We start from the raw sequence: 20,862 nt of genomic DNA, 5'->3' as shown, positions 1-20,862 counted from the left end.
TAAGATACTCTACACGTGTTCGATTCTTTATCAAACTCGCTATCTTCAAATTAACCACGTAGAAGCGAAGCGGAAAGATTTGATTTGTGGTTACAAATCGTCTGCTTTGCGAATTGAATTGCTCTAGAGTACCTCGGTTACCTTTTGGGTTTCCATACATTCTTCTTAAATAGTTTTAGTTCAAAACTCCTGGATTTAAAATCCACCCATTATTAAAAGGTGTATCAAATTTGGTTGCAAAATTACAACCCCAAAATTATATTTGATCCAATTACCATATTTGTAAATTCAACTTCATTTGACCAAAATAATTTTGAAACAAAATTGGATTTAAACTGGATCCCTTTTGGATAAAAATTTTGGAAATTGCATCAAATCATTTTACATACGTAAATAAAATGTAATATATTCATATAGCTCAAAAAGTAGATCTTCAATAACAACTAACTAGCTTGCACTTTATCTTTGAAAGATTTGTTTTAGGGCGTCGATAAAGGAGATTTCTCAGTATGGATATCGAATTCAAAACGATTTAGTCTACCGCGTGAGGGGGGATTGTACACTTTTTGTCCCTCCAATCGCGAAAGAAGTGATGGGAGGGCGGCGGGGAAAATCTTAAGACGAAGGTTATAAAAGAGACTCCCCAACTTCTGCTAAATACTTAACGAAGTGAGATCAATTTAAAGCATACTTCCCAGTTGAAGTTTTCTCCTTGCAGTTAATTCTATTTGCTTTAAGAATACCATTTTGTACGGACCAAAATATATTTATAGATAAAAAATTGGTATTACGCTTAAGTCGTGTCGATTGAAATGGGTAAAGTCGTAAATCTTGATACTGGAATTTTCAAAGTAAGTTAAAGTTTCTCTTTGAAATATTTTAAATTTGGATGAGGGCTAGGAAATTTATGTTAGGTTTTGGTGAGGGCTAGGAAATATTTTCCATTTTTGGTGAGGGCTAGGAAATATTTTCCATTTTTGGTGAGGGCTAGGAAATATTTTCCATTTTTGGTGAGGGCTAGGAAATATTTTCCATTTTTGGTGAGGGCTAGGAAATATTTTCCATTTTTGGTGAGGGCTAGGAAATATTTTCCATTTTTGGTGAGGGCTAGGAAATATTTTCCATTTTTGGTGAGGGCTAGGAAATATTTTCCATTTTTGGTGAGGGCTAGGAAATATTTTCCATTTTTGGTGAGGGCTAGGAAATATTTTCCATTTTTGGTGAGGGCTAGGAAATATTTTCCATTTTTGGTGAGGGCTAGGAAATATTTTCCATTTTTGGTGAGGGCTAGGAAATATTTTCCATTTTTGGTGAGGGCTAGGAAATATTTTCCATTTTTGGTGAGGGCTAGGAAATATTTTCCATTTTTGGTGAGGGCTAGGAAATATTTTCCATTTTTGGTGAGGGCTAGGAAATATTTTCCATTTTTGGTGAGGGCTAGGAAATATTTTCCATTTTTGGTGAGGGCTAGGAAATATTTTCCATTTTTGGTGAGGGCTAGGAAATATTTTCCATTTTTGGTGAGGGCTAGGAAATATTTTCCATTTTTGGTGAGGGCTAGGAAATATTTTCCATTTTTGGTGAGGGCTAGGAAATATTTTCCATTTTTGGTGAGGGCTAGGAAATATTTTCCATTTTTGGTGAGGGCTAGGAAATATTTTCCATTTTTGGTGAGGGCTAGGAAATATTTTCCATTTTTGGTGAGGGCTAGGAAATATTTTCCATTTTTGGTGAGGGCTAGGAAATATTTCACTATATGAAAAGTTTGTAACTATAACTATAAATCCTTTTTTCTAAGGCATGTTTGGACTAAGTTTTAAGGTAATTTTTAGAACAATACAAAATTTCCAGAAAAAAGACCAAACAAATTAGTGTGGAATTAAATGTAAACTTAAATTTAGTTTTGAGTGATACTTGCTTTAAAAGTGGATCACAAAGATTACATTAACACTACTAAAATTAAAATGAAAGTGTTAAGTTTCTATTAGATTAAGCTGATAAAAATGAAATATAATTGTTATTTATATGGCCCTGTTAATAAAATAAAAAATTTATTGCGGTGACCAAAACATAATGTTACCAAAAACCATGTAATATTCATGAATAAAATATTTATAAACGCCTAACAATCCCTTATAAGTCGCAACCCAAATATCCATTGCTTAGATCGACAAAAAGCATTTGAATACAAATTTATTCAGTTTGCTAAAAATACTAGAAATAATTCGAAGGTAATCACTTTTTCACTCGCAATTTCTGGCGAAAAATGATTAAAAACGCTTAATTATTCCCCAAAATTACCATTTACTGTTAAACAGCACGAAATGCTTCAAAAATATCAACCCTCTCTTTACTAAAAAATACAGCTGAGTGCGAAGATTTTAATCTTGCGCTGATATTTCGTCACACGACGTTTCAACAATTAAACCATCTCCACAATCTGCTTCTTTACAGAAGAATCTCGGTACACTCTCATCCAATTCCGAATTTAACGGTATAACTCTTCTTAATTGTCATTGATATACCTTATCGTGAATATACATATAGGTTCAACATTTACTGGTCTTTAATTTTACATCTAGGAATTTATCTCGCGTTCCAAAGCAATTTTTAGCAACCTTGATTTTTATATTGTATAATTAAGTGTCCCTGAAGAAATTTTGCGTGTTTTTTTTTGTAAAAGAATCCGGTTATACATTTTCATAACCGTACTCGCGAAAAACGTAAATAATTCATTACGATGCGCGCGAGACTCGCGTGGCTTTTACGACCAATTCGGGAGCCAATGTTTTCGTCAGCTTACACCTGGCTTTTTACCGCGCTGGTTCAGCTCCTGAGAATTATTAGTTTAAGAATAAATTTTTTTGCTTCCGTGTTCGTTGTTACGTCAATTTCGTACTTAATTACGCAATAATTATAAGCCGTAACTTCTAAAATAAAGTTTAGAGAAATTCGACGAAGTGTTCTAATATCTTCAATATGAAATAAATGAAAACGGTATTTATTTTTAATTAGGGAGAATTATCATGTTGAAACGATACGCTGTCATCATTGTTGAATTAACCACTTGCACGAGAGGGGTAATGAAAACGCCACAAGTGTCCGTTTCAATCGCGTTGGAACACGTTACTTTTAGTTGGCCAATGACATACGTGGCTGATATGGTAACAATTAACGCTTAAAATGGTCTCAACATAAACATTATCCCCAAGTTGAAATAAATACATAATTGATAAGCTGCCTGTGTTGAAATTAGTGTTGTAAATCAGAAATGACCGAGGCTTTTTTTTTCGGAAAATTTTCAGTATTTTTCCGAAAAAAAATAAAAACCAAGTTTTAATTCCATGATTAGTCTAATATATTGTTTGCAAATTTAAATGAAACTGCATTTTCGCCTAATTTTTCGAATCTCAAAGTAAAACTAAACCTCTAGACTAGTTTAAACTGGTTAACAATGTAACACTATTAATGTTTTTAGTATTTTTATTGATATTAGACATTTTATATCGATATAAAGTTAAAAACATTAAAAACCCTGAAAAAGTAATTTGTTTCAATTTTTTATTTTTCCGATTTGAAATTTTTCCGCATTTTATTTTTCCGGAAAATTAACAACACTAGGTGAAATAAAGTAAAATGTGCGAAACTCACAATTTGGCAGTTACGATAAAGTAAAGATAGGATGTTTTAAAATTCGTGAAACAAATTTTTCGGGTTGAATCGCGTTTATTCATAAAGGTCATATTTAATTGCTTAATAATGGCAAGCACTTTTTCCAACGTTTAATTAGTAAATGTCCTAGGCGCCGGTGTAGATATTTGGCAGATGATACGGTCTGTATGATAATCGTTTCTAATTATTCGTATTACTGCCCATGATGTGCCCGGATCGAGGGGTCGGACATTTACCAAAATCCCGTACACTTTGTCTAAAAAAAGCAAAATCTTTAAACTCTCGCTATGGTAAATTAACATTGAAATCCCAAAATCACTTCAAAATGTAATGATAAAATCGCCAAAATCTCTAGGAAATCCTGAAATCCCGTACAAAATAATGGCAAGTGTCCGAAGGGGCGTAGGAACGTTCTAGAAGTTGGAGGGGGCAAAGAGAAACGAAAATTGGTCTGGAGAATGGTTTTGAATTTTTAATGGGGTGTAGCTTCTCCGAATGCATGTGTACTGTTTACTACTATGTAAATTGGCGGGAAAAGAAATTTAAACACAGTTGAGGTTCTATAAACTGTATATGTTTTTAAAATGATAATTTGAGCCTTTGGTGGAAAATTTCAACTGACCAAAATGTTGGAGGGGGCAATAACATTAGTTGCCCCTCCCAGAAAAATTCTAGGGAGGGGCATTGCCCCCCCCCTGCCCCCCCCCCGTGGTTCCTACGCCCCTGATTATCCGACCCCTCGGTCCGGATGCGTCCCATGTATGGCGTTTTAATTGGATGTAGACTGTTACCACAAACATTATTTCGTGTAGAATTTCCCGTGAGCTAAATCCCACGAAAAATTAATCTTTGGAAATTGAGATAGCTATTAAATAGGTTTTTGATTCTTTTTATATAATCTGTGGACTAAATTCCGTGTGGATTGAAAATGTCGTCAACGACGATATTGAGAGTGAATTTTATTTCACGCTTCCAAACGCAGATTTTCTCGCGTGTTAGTACGTCTATCAATTCGTACGATAAGCGAATCCAACCGTCACTAAATATCATTTTCTCCAATATTAGGTTTCCATGCAAATCTCTATCTCTAGTCTGTGAACGTGACACTAAATACAAATCTGGGACGATTAGAAAACAAAATTATTTTATCTGGTGTTGTAGAGGGAGTAGTTTTTGCATTAGCGCGTTTTCAGAAACGATTTCTCAAGCGATATTGTTGTCCACTTAAAATCGTCCGCGAGGGTATCTCTTATATCTGAAGAGTAGTTGATTCGATTAGTCAATAGGCTGCTCTCGAATTACGTACTGTCTTAAGTAGCTTTGCTTTCAATTGGAGCATCTTCACTTTTGATAATTGACCTGTTTTTCGGCATGCGACCTTTATCTGGAAATAGTATCTCGCCCTAAAGCCCCAATTGGGACAAATAGAATATAGAAACCCTTTCTTTAGTCTTGGTTTTGCAGTGTTGTTCAAGATGCATTTTGGATACGCAAAATGCAAAATTTTGAGTTAGGAAAATTATTTTGCATTTTGAGTTTCCAGGAAACTATTTTACATTTTTGCATTTTGCATTTTGAGTTTCTAGGAAACTTTTCTGCATTTTCCATATTGCATTTTGAGTCTCTAGGAAACTACTTTGCATTTTACATTTTGCATTTCTAGGAAACTACTTGGCATTTTACATTTTGCATTTTAAGTTTCTAGGAAACTATTTTGCATTTTTCATTTTGAGTTTCTAGGAAACTATTTTGCATTTTGCATTTTGAGTTTCTAGGAAACTATTTTGCATTTTCCATATTGCATTTGGAGTCTCTAGGAAACTACTTTGCATTTTACATTTTGCATTTTGAGTTTCTAGGAAACTACTTTACATTTTGCATTTTGAGTTTCTAGGAAACTTTTTTGCATTTTCCATATTGCATTTTGAGTCTCTAGGAAACTACTTTGCATTTTACATTTTGCATTTTGAGTTTCTAGGAAACTATTTTGCATTTTGCATATTGCATTTTGCATTTTGAGTTATGGAGGAAAGTATTTTGCATTTTGAGTTATGGAGAAAGTATTTTGCATTTTGAGTTATGGAGAAAGTGTGGTTTTGTATACGCAATGATTACGACGTAAGCATTCTTGCAGTGTCATTTAATTTGCCAACTGCGCGCAAACTTATTCTTATTGGGTTTATGGTATTATAGGCGATACAATGGTCACCAAGTGTTTTTTGTTTAAATAGGCCTGTCTTAGAAACGTAGGGTGATCTGGTCAGGATACAGAAATTAAAGATCATTTTTAAATACGTGAAGTCTTACTGGACTTACCAGAACGTATGAAACTAAATTACCTAACCATGGTGAATTTAACTAATTTTTTAAAAAACGTTTTTTTAAATAGTTTGTACAAAATGTATTTATTCCATTCTCAAATTGTTTTTTAATTTGGTGCCATCTACTATTAATAAAAAGCATAAAAATCGAACTCCTAAGTACGTCCCTAATGTTTATTTGCCTGTATGCAATTTTCGAATCTATTTACAACTATTTGGGTGTTATTTTGAGTACCATAGAATTTAAAATGTTAACCACCTTAATTTTTCGCTTATTTGAAATTATTTAGAACCCCTATGATATGGAAAATTAAAATTAAAAATTTTTCATTATGACGCCGCCACTGTTCGCCGTGTTTCACTTTGACATTTGAACCCAATTATCACCCGATGATACCCGCTTTACCGAAATAACTCTAACCAAAGTAACATAATAACAATAAGTATGACACTTCCTATTGCTTTAATGCTAATTTTCTAACCGAACCTTTTTTCTTCACTGATACTCTCTTCAAGCTGGGATTTGGACTCGCGACTTACCGTTTTGGATGACCACTTTTTGATAAAAAAATTAAGCCTAATATCGGAGAGCACGTTCTGGAGTCGCGAGGGGCTTTGGCTTTGTTTCGAAGCCCCCGTGCGAATCATGCGTGATAAAAAACATGAGCTCGTGGCGCCGGGAAATCGTTTTTAATTTTTTTAATTTTAGCCTAATATTCCGCCTATCTATCGGAAACCAGATATTTCGGCTTAGCGGAAGTCTCGCATATTTTAGACCCTAGAGGGCTCTGTGCTGAGAAAACATCTTGATTACGCAATAACTATGAAAATCAGTTTGGTTGTAAATCTCGTTAATTGTCATACTTTTTGTTATTATGTTACTTATGCTCTAACGTTACGTAACAATCTTCTTCCATTTTAAAGAACTTTCAAAATTTGAAGACGGCCCAAAACTTGGAATCAGATTTGGCTCGTGGCTGAGCTCGTAGTGGAATCTCCTTTTTTTGATCCGACCAGCTGCGAGTATCTTTTCCTGCCATCGATTTGTCTTAAAAATATAACCCAATCCCGGGCCTCCGTGATGCGGGCTGAGCCCCGGCCTTCGGGCCCCGGGATTTCGCCAGGCTGGACCGCTCCCCCCAAAACCGACCAATTGTAGCGCGACACACCCCCGCGACTCAAAAGTCGATTTGGCCTGTTTCTAGGTCACACCACGCCGTCCGAACCCCTTTACTATCCTCGCGACACCGGGACCAACTTTAAAGAGCGCTTCTACGTTGCAACATTTGTTGCGGATAGCATAGTTAAAGATGTTCATTGGAAAACAATTAGATAGGTTGGGTTATAAGTTGAATTTGTTATACGCTTAACGATTTTCGAGCTGACCCCTGACTAGAGCATGGCGCCGATTTGATTTGGCTCGGCGGTGGCGTTGAATTTTTTTTGGCGGTGGCGGTGCGAACGGGAAGAAGTTTTTCACCCCCTTTTGCAAATTTGGAAAAAAAATTCTAAAATGTTTTTGAAGGAAAATAAAACAAATTTACATCTCAAAAACAATTCGGCGGCAGGATAAAAATTTATCGGTGGTGGCGTCAGCGGCGCGCTGAAAAGTAAATGGTTCGGCGCCAGAGGAAATATCGGCGGTGGGATCAAAATTTACCGGCGGCGGCATCGGTGGCGCGCTGAAAAGTAAATGGTTAGGCGACAGAGGAAATATCGGCGGCGCTAGGCTCTCCCCGGTCACCTCCGCGTAGCAATGGAAAATGAATAGATGCTCCAACACCCATATCGATTTGTTTCCAGTCGATAGATTATATACGTAACCGGCTTGTATTAATTCTACAAGACATTTCTCTTCCCCCTTTCTCCCCCCCCGCACTCTCTTTGGGTAAACGTAACTGCGCCATTAGATTTTGGCTCCATCTGGGCTGGCGCCTGAGACCAGGTGAAGGTCGTTTAGTGGAGATGATAAAGGATCTTTCTTAAATTTCCCATCGTCCAATCTCCGCAATCGATCATCGAAACCTTTTGATCGAACCCCATTTTTTAGTCAATGTTTCAATTTCACACAATCTATATTCAGGAGTTTTTATAATCAATTGATTCAATCTGAATTTATAAACGTTCTCGTATGCGTGTTAAGTTTCCCGCGCTTTCGAAAGGTAGTAGAAGTATTTGCATTTTTGAAATGACAACTACCAATTACAATAGCGTCATTAGAAGTTGGCGGGTTGGTCGGCAGATGGCGGCACGTCCTCCGTGGAGAGTATTTGGCGATCCCAGTCACGTCGAAGGGGGCGCGTCCAATTCGAAGCGTAGCCTGCCGACGTTATCTCTCGAGTATTTCTGCAGCTGGATTTCGTGATGACATTAACGTCAAACGGTGTCGTTTAGAATTCTTAAAATACTATTTTTACTCGCGTGGTCAAAACGCTATTTCTAATTCCTTTCTTAATGGTGTGTTTTAAAGGTAACATACTTGGCTAGGAGCCAAAAAAATGAATATTAGTCTTGAGGTTGCAATCATAATTAGTACCGACTGGGAGGTAATTTGTCGCTCTTCGGAGACACTGACTGTCAGAAGTAAATAGTATACGTTTTACAGAGAGAAGTATCCATTTAGGAAATCAAAATGAAAAATGTTTAATTGGGTGCAGGATTGTAACATTTTAGACAGATTTAATTAGGACAATTAATTTAAATCGTAGTTTACATTGACAGTGCACATCAATTACAATTACTAATTATATGTAATTAAGATAATTATTTGAAATTTGTACCAGTGGGCATGCATCAGATTTATAGCCCGGTGTACCGGTAAGATTGAAACCACCAGTGGGCATAAATTATGAATAAATAATAATAGTAAGTGTAGGGAGCTAACGATTATCTCGCTTGCCGCCACCCTCCTACGCATTATAACCCGGCCACCTGTTACTTGATCAGGTACAAGCAACATTGCTTATGTGGTCGAAGGTGGTGCCTTGGGGATTAGCTCTATTAAAAAAATTATTAATTAATTAATTAATTAATTAATAATTAATGACTTATAATAATCAATAACAAAAAATGCTTTTTAAATCAAATGTATTTTATTTAAAAAAATCAAAGAAGATCAACAACTTCTGATACAACTCTATTTGAATGTTGAAATGTATCAGTGGAGTAGCCAAGATTTTGTTTCGGGGGGGGGGCACGCCATTGAAAAAAAGTAAAAAAAAAAATATTTGTACGTGTGCCCCCCCTGGCTACGCCACTGAAATGTATGGGGTTACGTTGCCTATACGGACTCTGCAATCCAAGCCTAACTTGGCGTCATCCTTTGGCGAGTGTTGACACACCCTCGAAAATCAAATAACGCTTTTTCTCCTTATCTGTGTGTATTACGCGACACCTCCTAGAAATTAAACTAGTTTGGCATTTCAGTAAATAAGCTCCCATCTGTTTCCTTTCCAAATCACTCTGTGCTAATTATCTTATTTTTCCGAATTATATTTACTTCTATAGTGTCAGTACCGTGCTTTCATTTTTCTATTTACACTCTTAAATTAATTTTCACTGATAATCCTGTAGTTCATAGACTTTCAGAATTCAATTGGTATGTAGCTGTATTTTCTGAAAGCTAGATGGTGTTGGTAGTTATAAAATTTGAAATTGTACAATTTTATTGAATTTATTGATTTTTAAACAAATTGTGGCGAATTTATTATTTATTACTGCCCTTGGTTTTATATCCTAAAAATAATCTTAAATAATTGAATAGAAATTAGATTTAATTAAGTTTTGTACTTATTTTTAATCAATTTAATCAAATTTATTTTTGTTCAATTTTTGATTAATTAAATCTTATTTTATTTTAGATTTTAATAAATTAAATCTTATTTTTATTTTAGATTTTAATAAATTAAATCTTATTTTTATTTTAATTTTTAATAAATTAAATCTTATTTTAATTTTAATTTTTAATAAATTAAATCTTATTTTAATTTTATTACAGTTTTAAATTAATAATTTACGGCTATACGGTATATGATCTATAATTAAATCTCAATTAAATTTAATTAGTAAATAATTTCTATTTGAATTTTTAGAGCTATTTTTAAAATTTATAATTCCTCCATTTAAATACATTGCGATTTAAATCAATGTTTTAAATAATCAGTTGATATAATCAAATTGATTAAACTTTGCCACCTTTGCCCTTTAGCCTTGAACGAGTACGTGACATTATATAATATAATTAACTAATCTTATAAAAACAACCCGGAATTATGTGAACCGGAGATAGTTTTGATCTTAAAAAAGTTACAAACGTGGTTCTGTAGGGAGTACACCAAATCAGTTTCTCGAACGTATAATGCGATATAGAACCTTAAATTTCCCTGGACTCCTTGTAAACGACATCGCGCCATTTGGCACATGTCAAATATTATCTTAATCTATTCCACCTTGGAGTGTTTGGGTTCGAGTATGGTCATAAAGCCACCCCAATTCGAAGCTACTGTTGATTTTATCGGCTAGCCCGGAGTGGGCCCATCCCTTTGTATTCGAAATGCCATCGCCATGGCAACGGAAACCATCCCATCCCAGCCTTAAGTTTGGCGTAGGCGCGTGCCGCTTATAGCCCGTCGATACAGAGTACGTGTAGTAAGTGTGAAAAGACTAATGCTTTCGTAAAAGTCCCCCCCCCCCCGATTTCATCACCTTTTGACTAATTGCAAAAACTTGTTATCCACTTTGCGAAGATGATAAATAATGAGTGTATTTTTGTTGATAGATTGATGGAATTATTACGGGTGTGAATGGGAATATACAATTTTTAGAAGTCAATTAGTTGGGCCATTTATTCGTAAAAATCCCGTACACTCGAGAGATAAATTATTTAAGAAATCTCAGGATCAACTTGAAAATTAATGGCAAAATCTCTAAATCAGTCTATAAAACCAGTAATCGAATCGAAAATCGTGTTCTGCAAATTACAAAATATGTTTCTGAATTCTAAAATCACTTCGAAATTCAAAATTTTAAAATGTCAAACAGCAAATGTTTGTATAATTTTTGGGTGGACCAACAAGCAACTGTTTTCGAATAATCAACCAATTAAATTTAGATATCCCGTTACGTCATTGACGCGTTAACTTTGAAAGGTTTTAGCCGTAATCTGTTTACTATCTTATATTACTATTAATGAAATAGCGGACATAATTTTGACAGGCGAAACCTAATTTTCTAAATTTCATACAGGAAACCGTATAATAGACTATAACTTAAAATACGAATTAGAACCTCGCGCGAACAACTGTAGTACTTTGAACAAAATATTTCAATCGAATAATTTTAATACCAATCGTTTACACTTGATAAAATTAAGTTGTATTAAATAGTTCTGGTAATAATAATATTACCTTTTAAGAGATAAGTGTCCATCAAAGATGTAACAATGAAACGTGTACTTTCTCAGGCTTCAGGCACATCACTGCCTAAAATTTACCACGTGTATTATTCCTCCTTAACAATGTTATATGTAAAATGTATTTAAAGGGGAATTGCCACCACCCTAAAATTGGTTAAAAACCATTTAAATGGATAGAGGACGTCCGAAAATGGTTATACAAAAAATTTCATGTTAATATTTCGAGTATTTGATTTATTATTAGCAACCATATTTCGTGTTTTAATCCAAGAACCATTTTTTTAACCTACCTGCAGCGCCATCTCGTGAACGAAATATTTTCCCCGGTTTTATCGTTTTTCGGTCGGAACTGTCGTCTGCTACGACATTTTCCTAGGCTTTTCAACCGAGTTATACTCGTAGATTGTAGTTTATCGTGTTTTTAAAATGCCTTACACGCCGCACTTTCTAAAATTTTTGGCGCTTCATTCTTTTGGCGCTGCACGTAGGTTCAACCGCGATTTCTGAAATTTTTGGAGCCGTTTGATGTAGGTTGCGGAAAAAGTAGCGTAACTTTTTAAATACTTTTTCAATAACTATAAAAATTCAGGAACATAATCATTAAAATATTTTCTATCACTCAGAAAAAAAACCTCGTAAATTTTAGTTTTGGTGACAATTCCCCTTTAACTATTATTAAACTATTATTTCGATGTAATGGTTCTAGAAAGTCAATTTGGCGTATTTAAAAAATATTTAAAAAACAGTAAGTTTTAAAAGAATAGCATTAGCAGTATAGTAAGACGAATACTTATTCCTCATGCGTATTTTATACTTCTGATATTACAAATCTTTATTTATGTTTATAAACAAATTGTTTATTTCCGTACAGCAACCGTTTCGTGAACAGTTGAAAGGAAGCCAAAAAAGTTCAACTATAAATGTGATTGTTGGCCCCAAGTCTGGTAGTTCGTTTCACCCCGGAAAATTTGTAAAGAGGCTAATAGTTAAAATAGATCTCCACTATTTTTTTGATTATTTGGCATTCTTAGAATCCAACTTGTTTCCTGGTAGACCGCTTTTCACTGGACAACAGTGCTCCGCGGGTGCAACACTTCTACAGGAGTTTGTAGGTCAATTTTAGACCAGATTTTACGATGTTTATTTTCGAAGAATGGCTGTTAAAAGGCTTAGCTAAATAAATGAAAGCGATGACCTAAGGGGGATTCTAAGGCCTTAAACTTGAGACGAATTCTTTTTCGCTCTAATCCAGCGAGAGCAACGTTTGACGTGTTTATATTTAGAAAAGTTTTAGCGTGAGGCCCACTTTTCCGCGCGTACATTCAGGTATGAGTCGTTTTGCTTTCGCTTTTTCAACCAACCGCCGATCTTTTATTTTTTTTACCGGCGCCTGTCTGTAGCTACGTCTGCTATTTTAACTTCTAATACCTCCTCCCGACGGTAGGGGGCGTCTGTAGTCGCGCTGATTATTTTTTACCCCCAAGGTTGTAGAACTTCGATCCGTCTAGTTCGAAACGATACATCGCCATCCAACGGGACTTTTACGCACTAACGAATCACCTTTAATCAATTTATAGAAATTATTAAGAACGTAGGGTATATTTTCTATTGTAAGAAGAAATTTTATCCGTAAATAAAAACAAAACTTGAAGAAATGTATGCCAAATATGCGGGCGTGGTTAAGATTCCACGTGACTTATTTTAAAAATAGTCATAACGAAAACCGTCGAGTCATTGTTACGCTTTCGTGAACCCCTCGAGAAAATGGAGAATTTAGTTCCCTTCGTGTTCTTTTTTGGTTGGTTTTTTAGGACAGTGCACTCAATAGTGTTCAGTTAGCTTAGAAAAACGCCTGACGCTAGCGCCGTTGTTGGCGTTTCGCGGAAACTTCGTCTATTCAAACAAGAAATTTGATAGTTCCTCCCTCTTTTACATAACTTATTAAATGAAATATAATATAATATTTTTTAATTAATCTTATATTACAAAGGTTTTAATTATCTGGTTAAATTTACAGAATTAGACATTACCAATTTCATTAACACGTTTAAGTGGCCACATGAGGGCGATAGCGACGCTTTGGAAACGCGGATGGAACATTGAGTCATGTACAAGAATCTAAGGGGACTCACTGTTCCCGATATTTTGACACGGTAGGCGTGGCTTAAATTGGAAGGCTTACTGGGCTACACCAGCCGCTTTGAATCGCCTTAAGAATTCTGTTCAACTATCACTACGACAATCTTAGTCGGGGCTTAAGCGACAGTACGTGCGAAGAAGTTAGATTAGACTTAGTTCATAAAAATTTTGAAGTTTAGAAATGTATTCCAGTGAATTTGGCCAAGAAAACCTCACCCATATGCAGCTTACTGGTTATTTTTACTTACCACAATGGTTAATTATCATTACTTAAACTTTTAAAGAACCAATAGGCGCTAGCATAAATTATTCATGTCTTATTCAACTTGTTAAAATGTTCCACGCGCTCTTTAATATTTTAGCTCGGGCGTTTTTTTATATTTCAGGGAGCACGCGCAAAATCGCTCGAGCCCGTTTACGCTAAAATATGAAGACGCGCGTGGAACTTTTTAACAAGTTGAATAAGACATAAATATAATTTATGCTAGCGTCAAAAATAAAAGGTCTAAAACTTACTATACTCAGTTGCAGGTTAAGAAATACCAAATATCTATAACATTTGGCGGAAAGATACTAGCAGGAATTTCCGGTAAATCGGCGGCGGCAATTTCAAATTTCGCCTACAAAGTGATTAATAAATATTTCATGAAGATTATTATTTTTAAGCCTCATATAGCGTATTTTTAGTATTATTCTCCTAAACAATCATCAAATGTACGACAACGTGGTAATGTCGGCATTACCTGTTCCATACTTACCCTGGACTGGCTAAACGGATTTTTTAGCTATGCCACACTTGTAGTACTAAAAATAAATTAACTGTTTTTAAATCTTATTTATGTTAGTTATAGAGATCGGCGTTTCAATAAGAAATTATCCAATTATTTATTTTTATTCATAACCGACAATTATCCAAAAAATATCCGGAAAAACCCATTATTTTTGCATGTTAAATCGTTGTTTATTCGTGTAAAATGTTCATAAATAAACAGTTAACCAAAATTTTTATGATTAATCGAAATTTTGCCGGTTAATTTTTTCGTTCCGCCGATATCTAGTTAGTTATCACTTCGAAATATAACGCGATAGACGGTATTTTCCAAATTATATAACGCGCGCAGTTTGTCAGTAAGCGCAGGAATACTTAGAAATTCAACCGTAAACAGGCCAAATTCTAAATTCCTGCCGCTGGTTTACCGGAAATTTCAAATTCGCGCTAGTATCTATCCGGCAAATGTACTAGATATTATAGTGCAGTACGCATCGCACATTTACGAACCTTGCTAGATATTTTGCCTTTTTTACCTGCAATTGAGTATAGCCTAATCATTTAACCGACAACAACGGCGCCATTTTGTCAAAATTGAACGTGAACGCTCCAGCTTCTCTACGAAACTACGTCGGAAATCTACTTGAGCGACGCCAAGTTTGTCCACATTGAACTAAAATCAGCCGCGATTTTCCACCACCCTCCTACTTATTATAACCCGGCCACCTGAATTAAAGGCTTCAAAAGTCGCTTGATGACTTAGGCCTAAGGTGGTGCCTTGGGTATTAGCCTAGCAGTATTAAACGCGCGCTTTTTAAAGCCCGAACTGTGAGTCCCCTTAGATTCTCGCTCCATGATTGAGTGTACGGTCTTTAATTTATTTGAAATTATTTATATTCAGGAGGACTAGTATCCACGGTCATTATGCATTATGGGCAATCGCTTCGCAGATACCGGGTGTATTTTAAATGGATTTAAATTGTTTTACGGAGATACGCGGAGGGAGGGGGGGGGGAGTTGACTCGTCCCGGCTGGCGATGTACGTGCGCGTTCTAGCTTTTTCGATACGTTAATGGAGAATGGGAGTTGCCATGGAAACCGCGGCGTACGTGCGGCACGGCACATCCTCCGCTCTCCCGCCGAATCTTCTCCATTTGGCGTCGGGCCAACGCCGGATAGACGAGTCTGCCGTTTCCGCCTACAGGCGCAACTTCCTAACGCCTCCCATCCGCCTAGCGACAATTGAAACTGAACGCGTTCGAACGGCGACTACGGATTTACACCGCGAGAAAGACTGATTGGCGAATATCGACAGTTTAACTTGAAATAACGTTTGGCTGCCATGTTCCAAGTGGAAGGAACGGGGGTTATCGCGTAGTTAATTTGTCCTTCATTTTCATTTGATTGAGATATCCTTATAGCAATAAAACTGAGGCTCGTAAAAATACGCTTGAACTGGGTTCTATCGTACCACATGGGATCAAATTTTATTATCAAATATTATTTAAAAATCCATTGATATGTTTTAAGCGTTGTATTGTTCGAAATCGCGGGGGGAAAAATTAATTCGATGGGTCGAACATTTACCAATGTTCATCCCGTACACTTTGTCTAAAATCGCAAAATATTTTAACTCTCTCTATGCAGGGCCGTTTTAACCTTTCCGTAGGCATTAGGCAAAAATCTGGTAAATTAACATTGAAATCCCAAAATAACTTAAAAAAGTAATGATATAATCGCCAAAATCTCTACGAACTCCCGAAATCCCGTACAAAATAATGGCTAGTGTCCGACCCCTCGAATTAATTAGCAGGTATTAGTTTTGTAATCTAATAAATTTTATTGGGCAGGTATTCATTTTTCGTTTCGTTATCTAATAGAATGTATTGGACTATGAAATTTGACTGGTACTAAATAAATAATACAAATTAAAATAAGTTGTTTTAAAGTCTATCGATTTTTGAAAAAATATAAACGCAATCATAGTGGACTATGGAATGACGCGAATTAAACACAATTAAGTTTATTTTACGTAAAAGCTTTTAAAGAATTTTGTTTTAAAACCAAAGTTTATTTTAAAATCGACCGATTCTTCTGTTGCAAAAACTTCCGTACAGATGTCGATACCTTCGCGGTATCTTTGAATCATCTCAGTCTCAAGCTAGAAAACGCGTAGAGGAACCGTTAAGGTAAGCAGTTTGCGCGGAATAAAAGCTATATCTAAAACTCTTACACGTTCTTTCTACGCGTTTTCTAGCGCGGGTTTAACCCGTCTACCATAAATAACACTTGTACAAACTTAACCCCATTTTCGCGAGATCGATAAATTGGAACGTTTATTCATGGGCAAACTACTAGGATGTAGTTTGCCCATGGTTTATTATTAATCTAAGGTCTAAATTTATCAAAGTCTTAAAAGGGATTTCACCAACTTTAAAGGAAACTTGGCGTTGTAGCAGACGAATTTTTGATTTAGAATATAAGCCATTCTAAAGGGAGTATAAATTAAAAATTGTCTAAATAGGTTTAAGGACTATCTTGTACATATTATAACTATATAAAGAACAGAGAACCACGGATGTACAATAAAATATATAAAGTTTTATTGTACATCAGTGGTTCTCTGTTCTTTATATAGGTAAAGATTGTCTGCTAAATTTGAAATTCATGCATCTCCCATAAATATGGAAGTTCATATTCCCTTTAAGGCAAATTTCACTAATATTGCTATATTAGAATTTCACCCATAATTATACGAAAATGCGACTAATTGAAAACATAATGAATTCAGGTACTATCGATAAATTCCGATTTTAACTATTCTAAATCTTTGAAGTTACAATAAAAGCGAACTATAATAATTAAACCATTCAGATCGCTTTAAATATACCAATCGATAAATTCATATTGAACTATTCTAAATCTTTGAAGTTAGAATGTTTTAACTATTATTTTATTTCGATTTCTAAAAGTGAACAATAAATTGTAATTCCAAAGTGGGTCATTATTATGCATAAATTTGAACTTCTTTAATTCAAAAAGGAACTTCTGTAGCTTAACCTAATTTTCTATATTATAATCTGATTTTGAGGTTTTCACGAAAGTGTCGGGTTTTAGCTACGCCTTTTTTGCGAAAAAATAAGCGACTAGATTGAAAAGTCAAAATCCACCCCTCCTGTTTCGTATCGTGATAAAAAAATATCGGAATTTGAGATGATAATCTCGTTAAATCTTAATCCGGAAAAAATCGGTTAAAACTGGTTTGATTTACCCCGGTAACATTTACCCCTTTTTGAACGAAATCTGTTCCCAAAAATTATCCAAAAGAAGTCTTGTTTCCTAAAAGCGAATGGAAGAAGAATTTTTAACAAAAACCAAATGGGTGTCAAAACACGTTTTCGTTTGAGAAATTTCGTTTCTTTATATGGTGTCTTGGAATCTCATTCAAGAATTAAAAGAATTTTTTTGCGATGAGTATTTTAACTTAAGCTTGTTCAAGGTGACGCGATACATCTCTGCTGACTGTACCCTGTCCCCTTCTTTGAGGGCGTTATTGGGTATACAGTGTCGCTACTGTATCAATCCCCCCCCCCCCCAACTGATTTACGTAAGGTGATGTGATGTTATTGAAGACGTCTGCAAACCAGTTTTCATTATTTTCAATTTTTTCCTTATCTGTAAAATTCCATACAAGTTTTGCAACTTATTTAATAGCCGATAGTGTTTTTCTAATTAAATATCGATTATATCGATGCTTATTCGATATAATCGATGCTTAAGAATTCCGAAACTGCCTTTTTGTTAATAAAATTATTAATAAACTTAAAATTTAAATTAGTAATTAAATAATTTCAGATAACATTTTCTATGAATTATATTTTTAGCGCACTGTCAAACTATATTCCAGTCACTTTTTTTTAAGAAATTGTTTTTAGCGCAGTGTCAAACTATATTTAACAATACTAATCACATTTAATAATTTTTAATTAAGATCATAAATAGCTTAACATCAGGGTTTTAACATAGCTCGCTTATGCAATTTCCCAATTAATATAATAATAATAATAATAATAATAATAATCAGCTAGGCTAATACCCAAGGCACCACCTTAGACCAATTATGCCCACCAATTAGGAGCTGTTTTCTGTAAGCACACGGCAACATAAGTTAGCCCAACTAAACTCTGTTTTTGCAGAACTTCTTTTAATAAACGCTTAAGTTGAAATCCCTCACTAAGACTAATCCGATTTGCTAAACTTTCCTAAATACTTGATCCTTCAATGGAATACTTGAAAAATCGTGTATGTTAGCGAGCCGCCCATGCCTGCGGGGATTTTGGCAAAAAGGGTGGGTTACAATAATATACCTTTCGAGGATTTCATTTTTATTTACATAAAATGTTAATTATGTTTCGGCTGATCGCGCGCCCGTCTCCAAGGCGCCAAAAAATTGTCCCCCCCTCCCCCTCCCAAAATTTTAATCTGGTTTTCGACGAATTTTTTCTAAAACTTTTCTCTCGTGTATGATAGTTTTTGGCACGTTTACACTCTACAGCCACTTAAATTACCGTTAAATATCTTAAGTGATATATTTTTTGAGCAGTTTTTATATATTTTCTTTGTTCGGTAAAAGTTATTGAAAATATACTTCAATTGAACATCACGCGACTTTTGGGAATTTCTGTTAAATTAATACGAATTGAATCCAATTTTAAACTCTGTTCTCGGTGACAGTTTTTTGATCGAAGTCGCGACACGATAGTTCGTCTACGTACTTTTTGGTAGCAGGTGCGGGGGCGTGTTAGATACAGTTACGTAACTCCGACGTAACCTGATATTAAAAAAGAGAACGACGCTAGTGTCGGTACTTGAAACCTTACTATCAGCTAACTGCAATGTAATATCTAAGCAATACCGAGCGTTTATTGCGTTTAGTTGGAATTGCGAAATTTGCCCCCTATCTTTAGTTTTTAAAGCGAATAATATTTTCTCCCGGGTTTTCATATTTATAAATTTAAAGGGTCGATTTTGATTTGTGGGCTCGTCCTGACGTAACGGCCCAGCCTCCGCCTCGACCAATGAGAGACGCTCTAGTCGCTCGCGCCAAAACGCACCTCTTCCTCGGCTACTACTAGAAAAGCTCTCAGTTGTAACGCAGACGATCGTGTACCTAGTTCACTCTACAGTCGCTCGGATATATATATTATATATATAATCTACAGTTGCGATTTCCTCTTTAAAATCAGATTACGAGCTACGTCTAGTCAGATTTCAATCGGAATATTAAGATATTATAGTGATAGGGAAATTGCGAAAATAACTTTTTAAGCAAAGTTTAATATTTAAGGTTTAAAATACAACACGAGCATTTTCGTATTATACAAATTTGGCCGGTTTTTGTATAAAACTAAGTTTTGCGCGGGAATCTAGACTGTGATATTTGTAAAGGTCTTAGTTTTCTACAAGCGGTTTTTTAAATAAGAGACAATTATTTCATCATGCCTCACGTCATTATTAAAAAGATTAAGGTAAGCATTTATTTTTAATTTTAACATCGCGCGCTCGAAATGGCAGACATTTTTATATACGGGAAATTTGAGTTTCCTTTGATTGCTCTCTTCCAAATTTATTTTTAGCAAATTACCTAAACTTTGGACCTTAGACTTTTTTCCAATTTTTATCTTCGCGTGGCTCTTAGACTCAAAAACGCTTCTGAAATGAAATCCAGATTTTCTAATTTGACTTTGATCTTCGCCGGCTTTTTTACCCACTCAGTGGCGCTGTTTAATTTTTAACGTGATTTTGTTTGGATTACGTGGATTGGTAAGTTAGGCCTTTGCACGCGGATCCCTTTCAAGTATAGTGGTATTTTATTTGATGCAGAAGTAAGCTTTTTTTTATAGCGGATCGTTGGAACCAGTTGGCTTTCAATGGAATATTTTCCCCTGAAATCTATTTTACCGTATAAGGACAAAATATGGAATTGCTGATATATTTAAGAGATAATTGTCATTGGATTATTAGATGATAATTTTTATTAATTTAAAAAACTACAGTTTTTAGATATTCACTCAACGAAATATTTGGTTTTGCAATAAATAATTTTAACAAATATAATAAATTGTAGAAAAAAAGGTGTAGAAGTATATAGTTTTTGGCCGAAAAAGGTGAAGTATATAGTTTTTGGCCGAAAAAGGTGAAGTACATGTATATAGTTTTTGGCCGAAAAAGGTGAAGTATATAGTTTTTGGCCGAAAAAGGTGAAGTATATAGTTTTTGGCCGAAAAAGGTGAAGTATATAGTTTTTGGCCGAAAAAGGTGAAGTATATAGTTTTTGGCCGAAAAAGGTGAAGTATATAGTTTTTGGCCGAAAAAGGTGAAGTATATAGTTTTTGGCCGAAAAAGGTGAAGTATATAGTTTTTGGCCGAAAAAGGTGAAGTATATAGTTTTTGGCTGAAAAATATGTATAAGTATATAGTTTTTGGCTGAAAAATATGTATAAGTATATAGTTTTTGGCTGAAAAATATGTATAAGTATATAGTTTTT

General features: G+C 34.9%; 1 protein-coding gene across 3 annotated transcripts in view; it reads left to right on the top strand.

The window, feature by feature from the left end:
• Positions 1 to 20,862, top strand: part of LOC149923540 (solute carrier family 2, facilitated glucose transporter member 1-like) — a 52,902-nt gene that overhangs the window by 15,863 nt on the left and 16,177 nt on the right. The window contains exon 1 of one of the 3 annotated variants that reach the window (XM_090159751.1): positions 662 to 851. The exons of 1 other annotated variant lie outside the window; for it this stretch is intronic. In XM_090159751.1, the coding sequence (XP_090015877.1) occupies positions 813 to 851 (39 nt within the window). In that variant the 5' untranslated portion in view covers positions 662 to 812. Of the gene's footprint in view, positions 1 to 661; positions 852 to 19,672; positions 19,843 to 20,862 lie in introns of those variants that run through there. One more of the 3 variants, XM_090159752.1, reaches the window with a different exon arrangement.

This window comes from Leiobunum rupestre, chromosome 10 (assembly GCF_980474605.1).
Source record: "Leiobunum rupestre chromosome 10, qqLeiRupe1.1.hap1, whole genome shotgun sequence".
In the NCBI taxonomy this organism is placed as follows: Eukaryota; Metazoa; Arthropoda; class Arachnida; order Opiliones; family Sclerosomatidae; genus Leiobunum; species Leiobunum rupestre.
The sequence above is the reverse complement of the archived record's forward strand: the minus strand, read 5'-3'. Positions and strand labels throughout refer to the sequence as shown.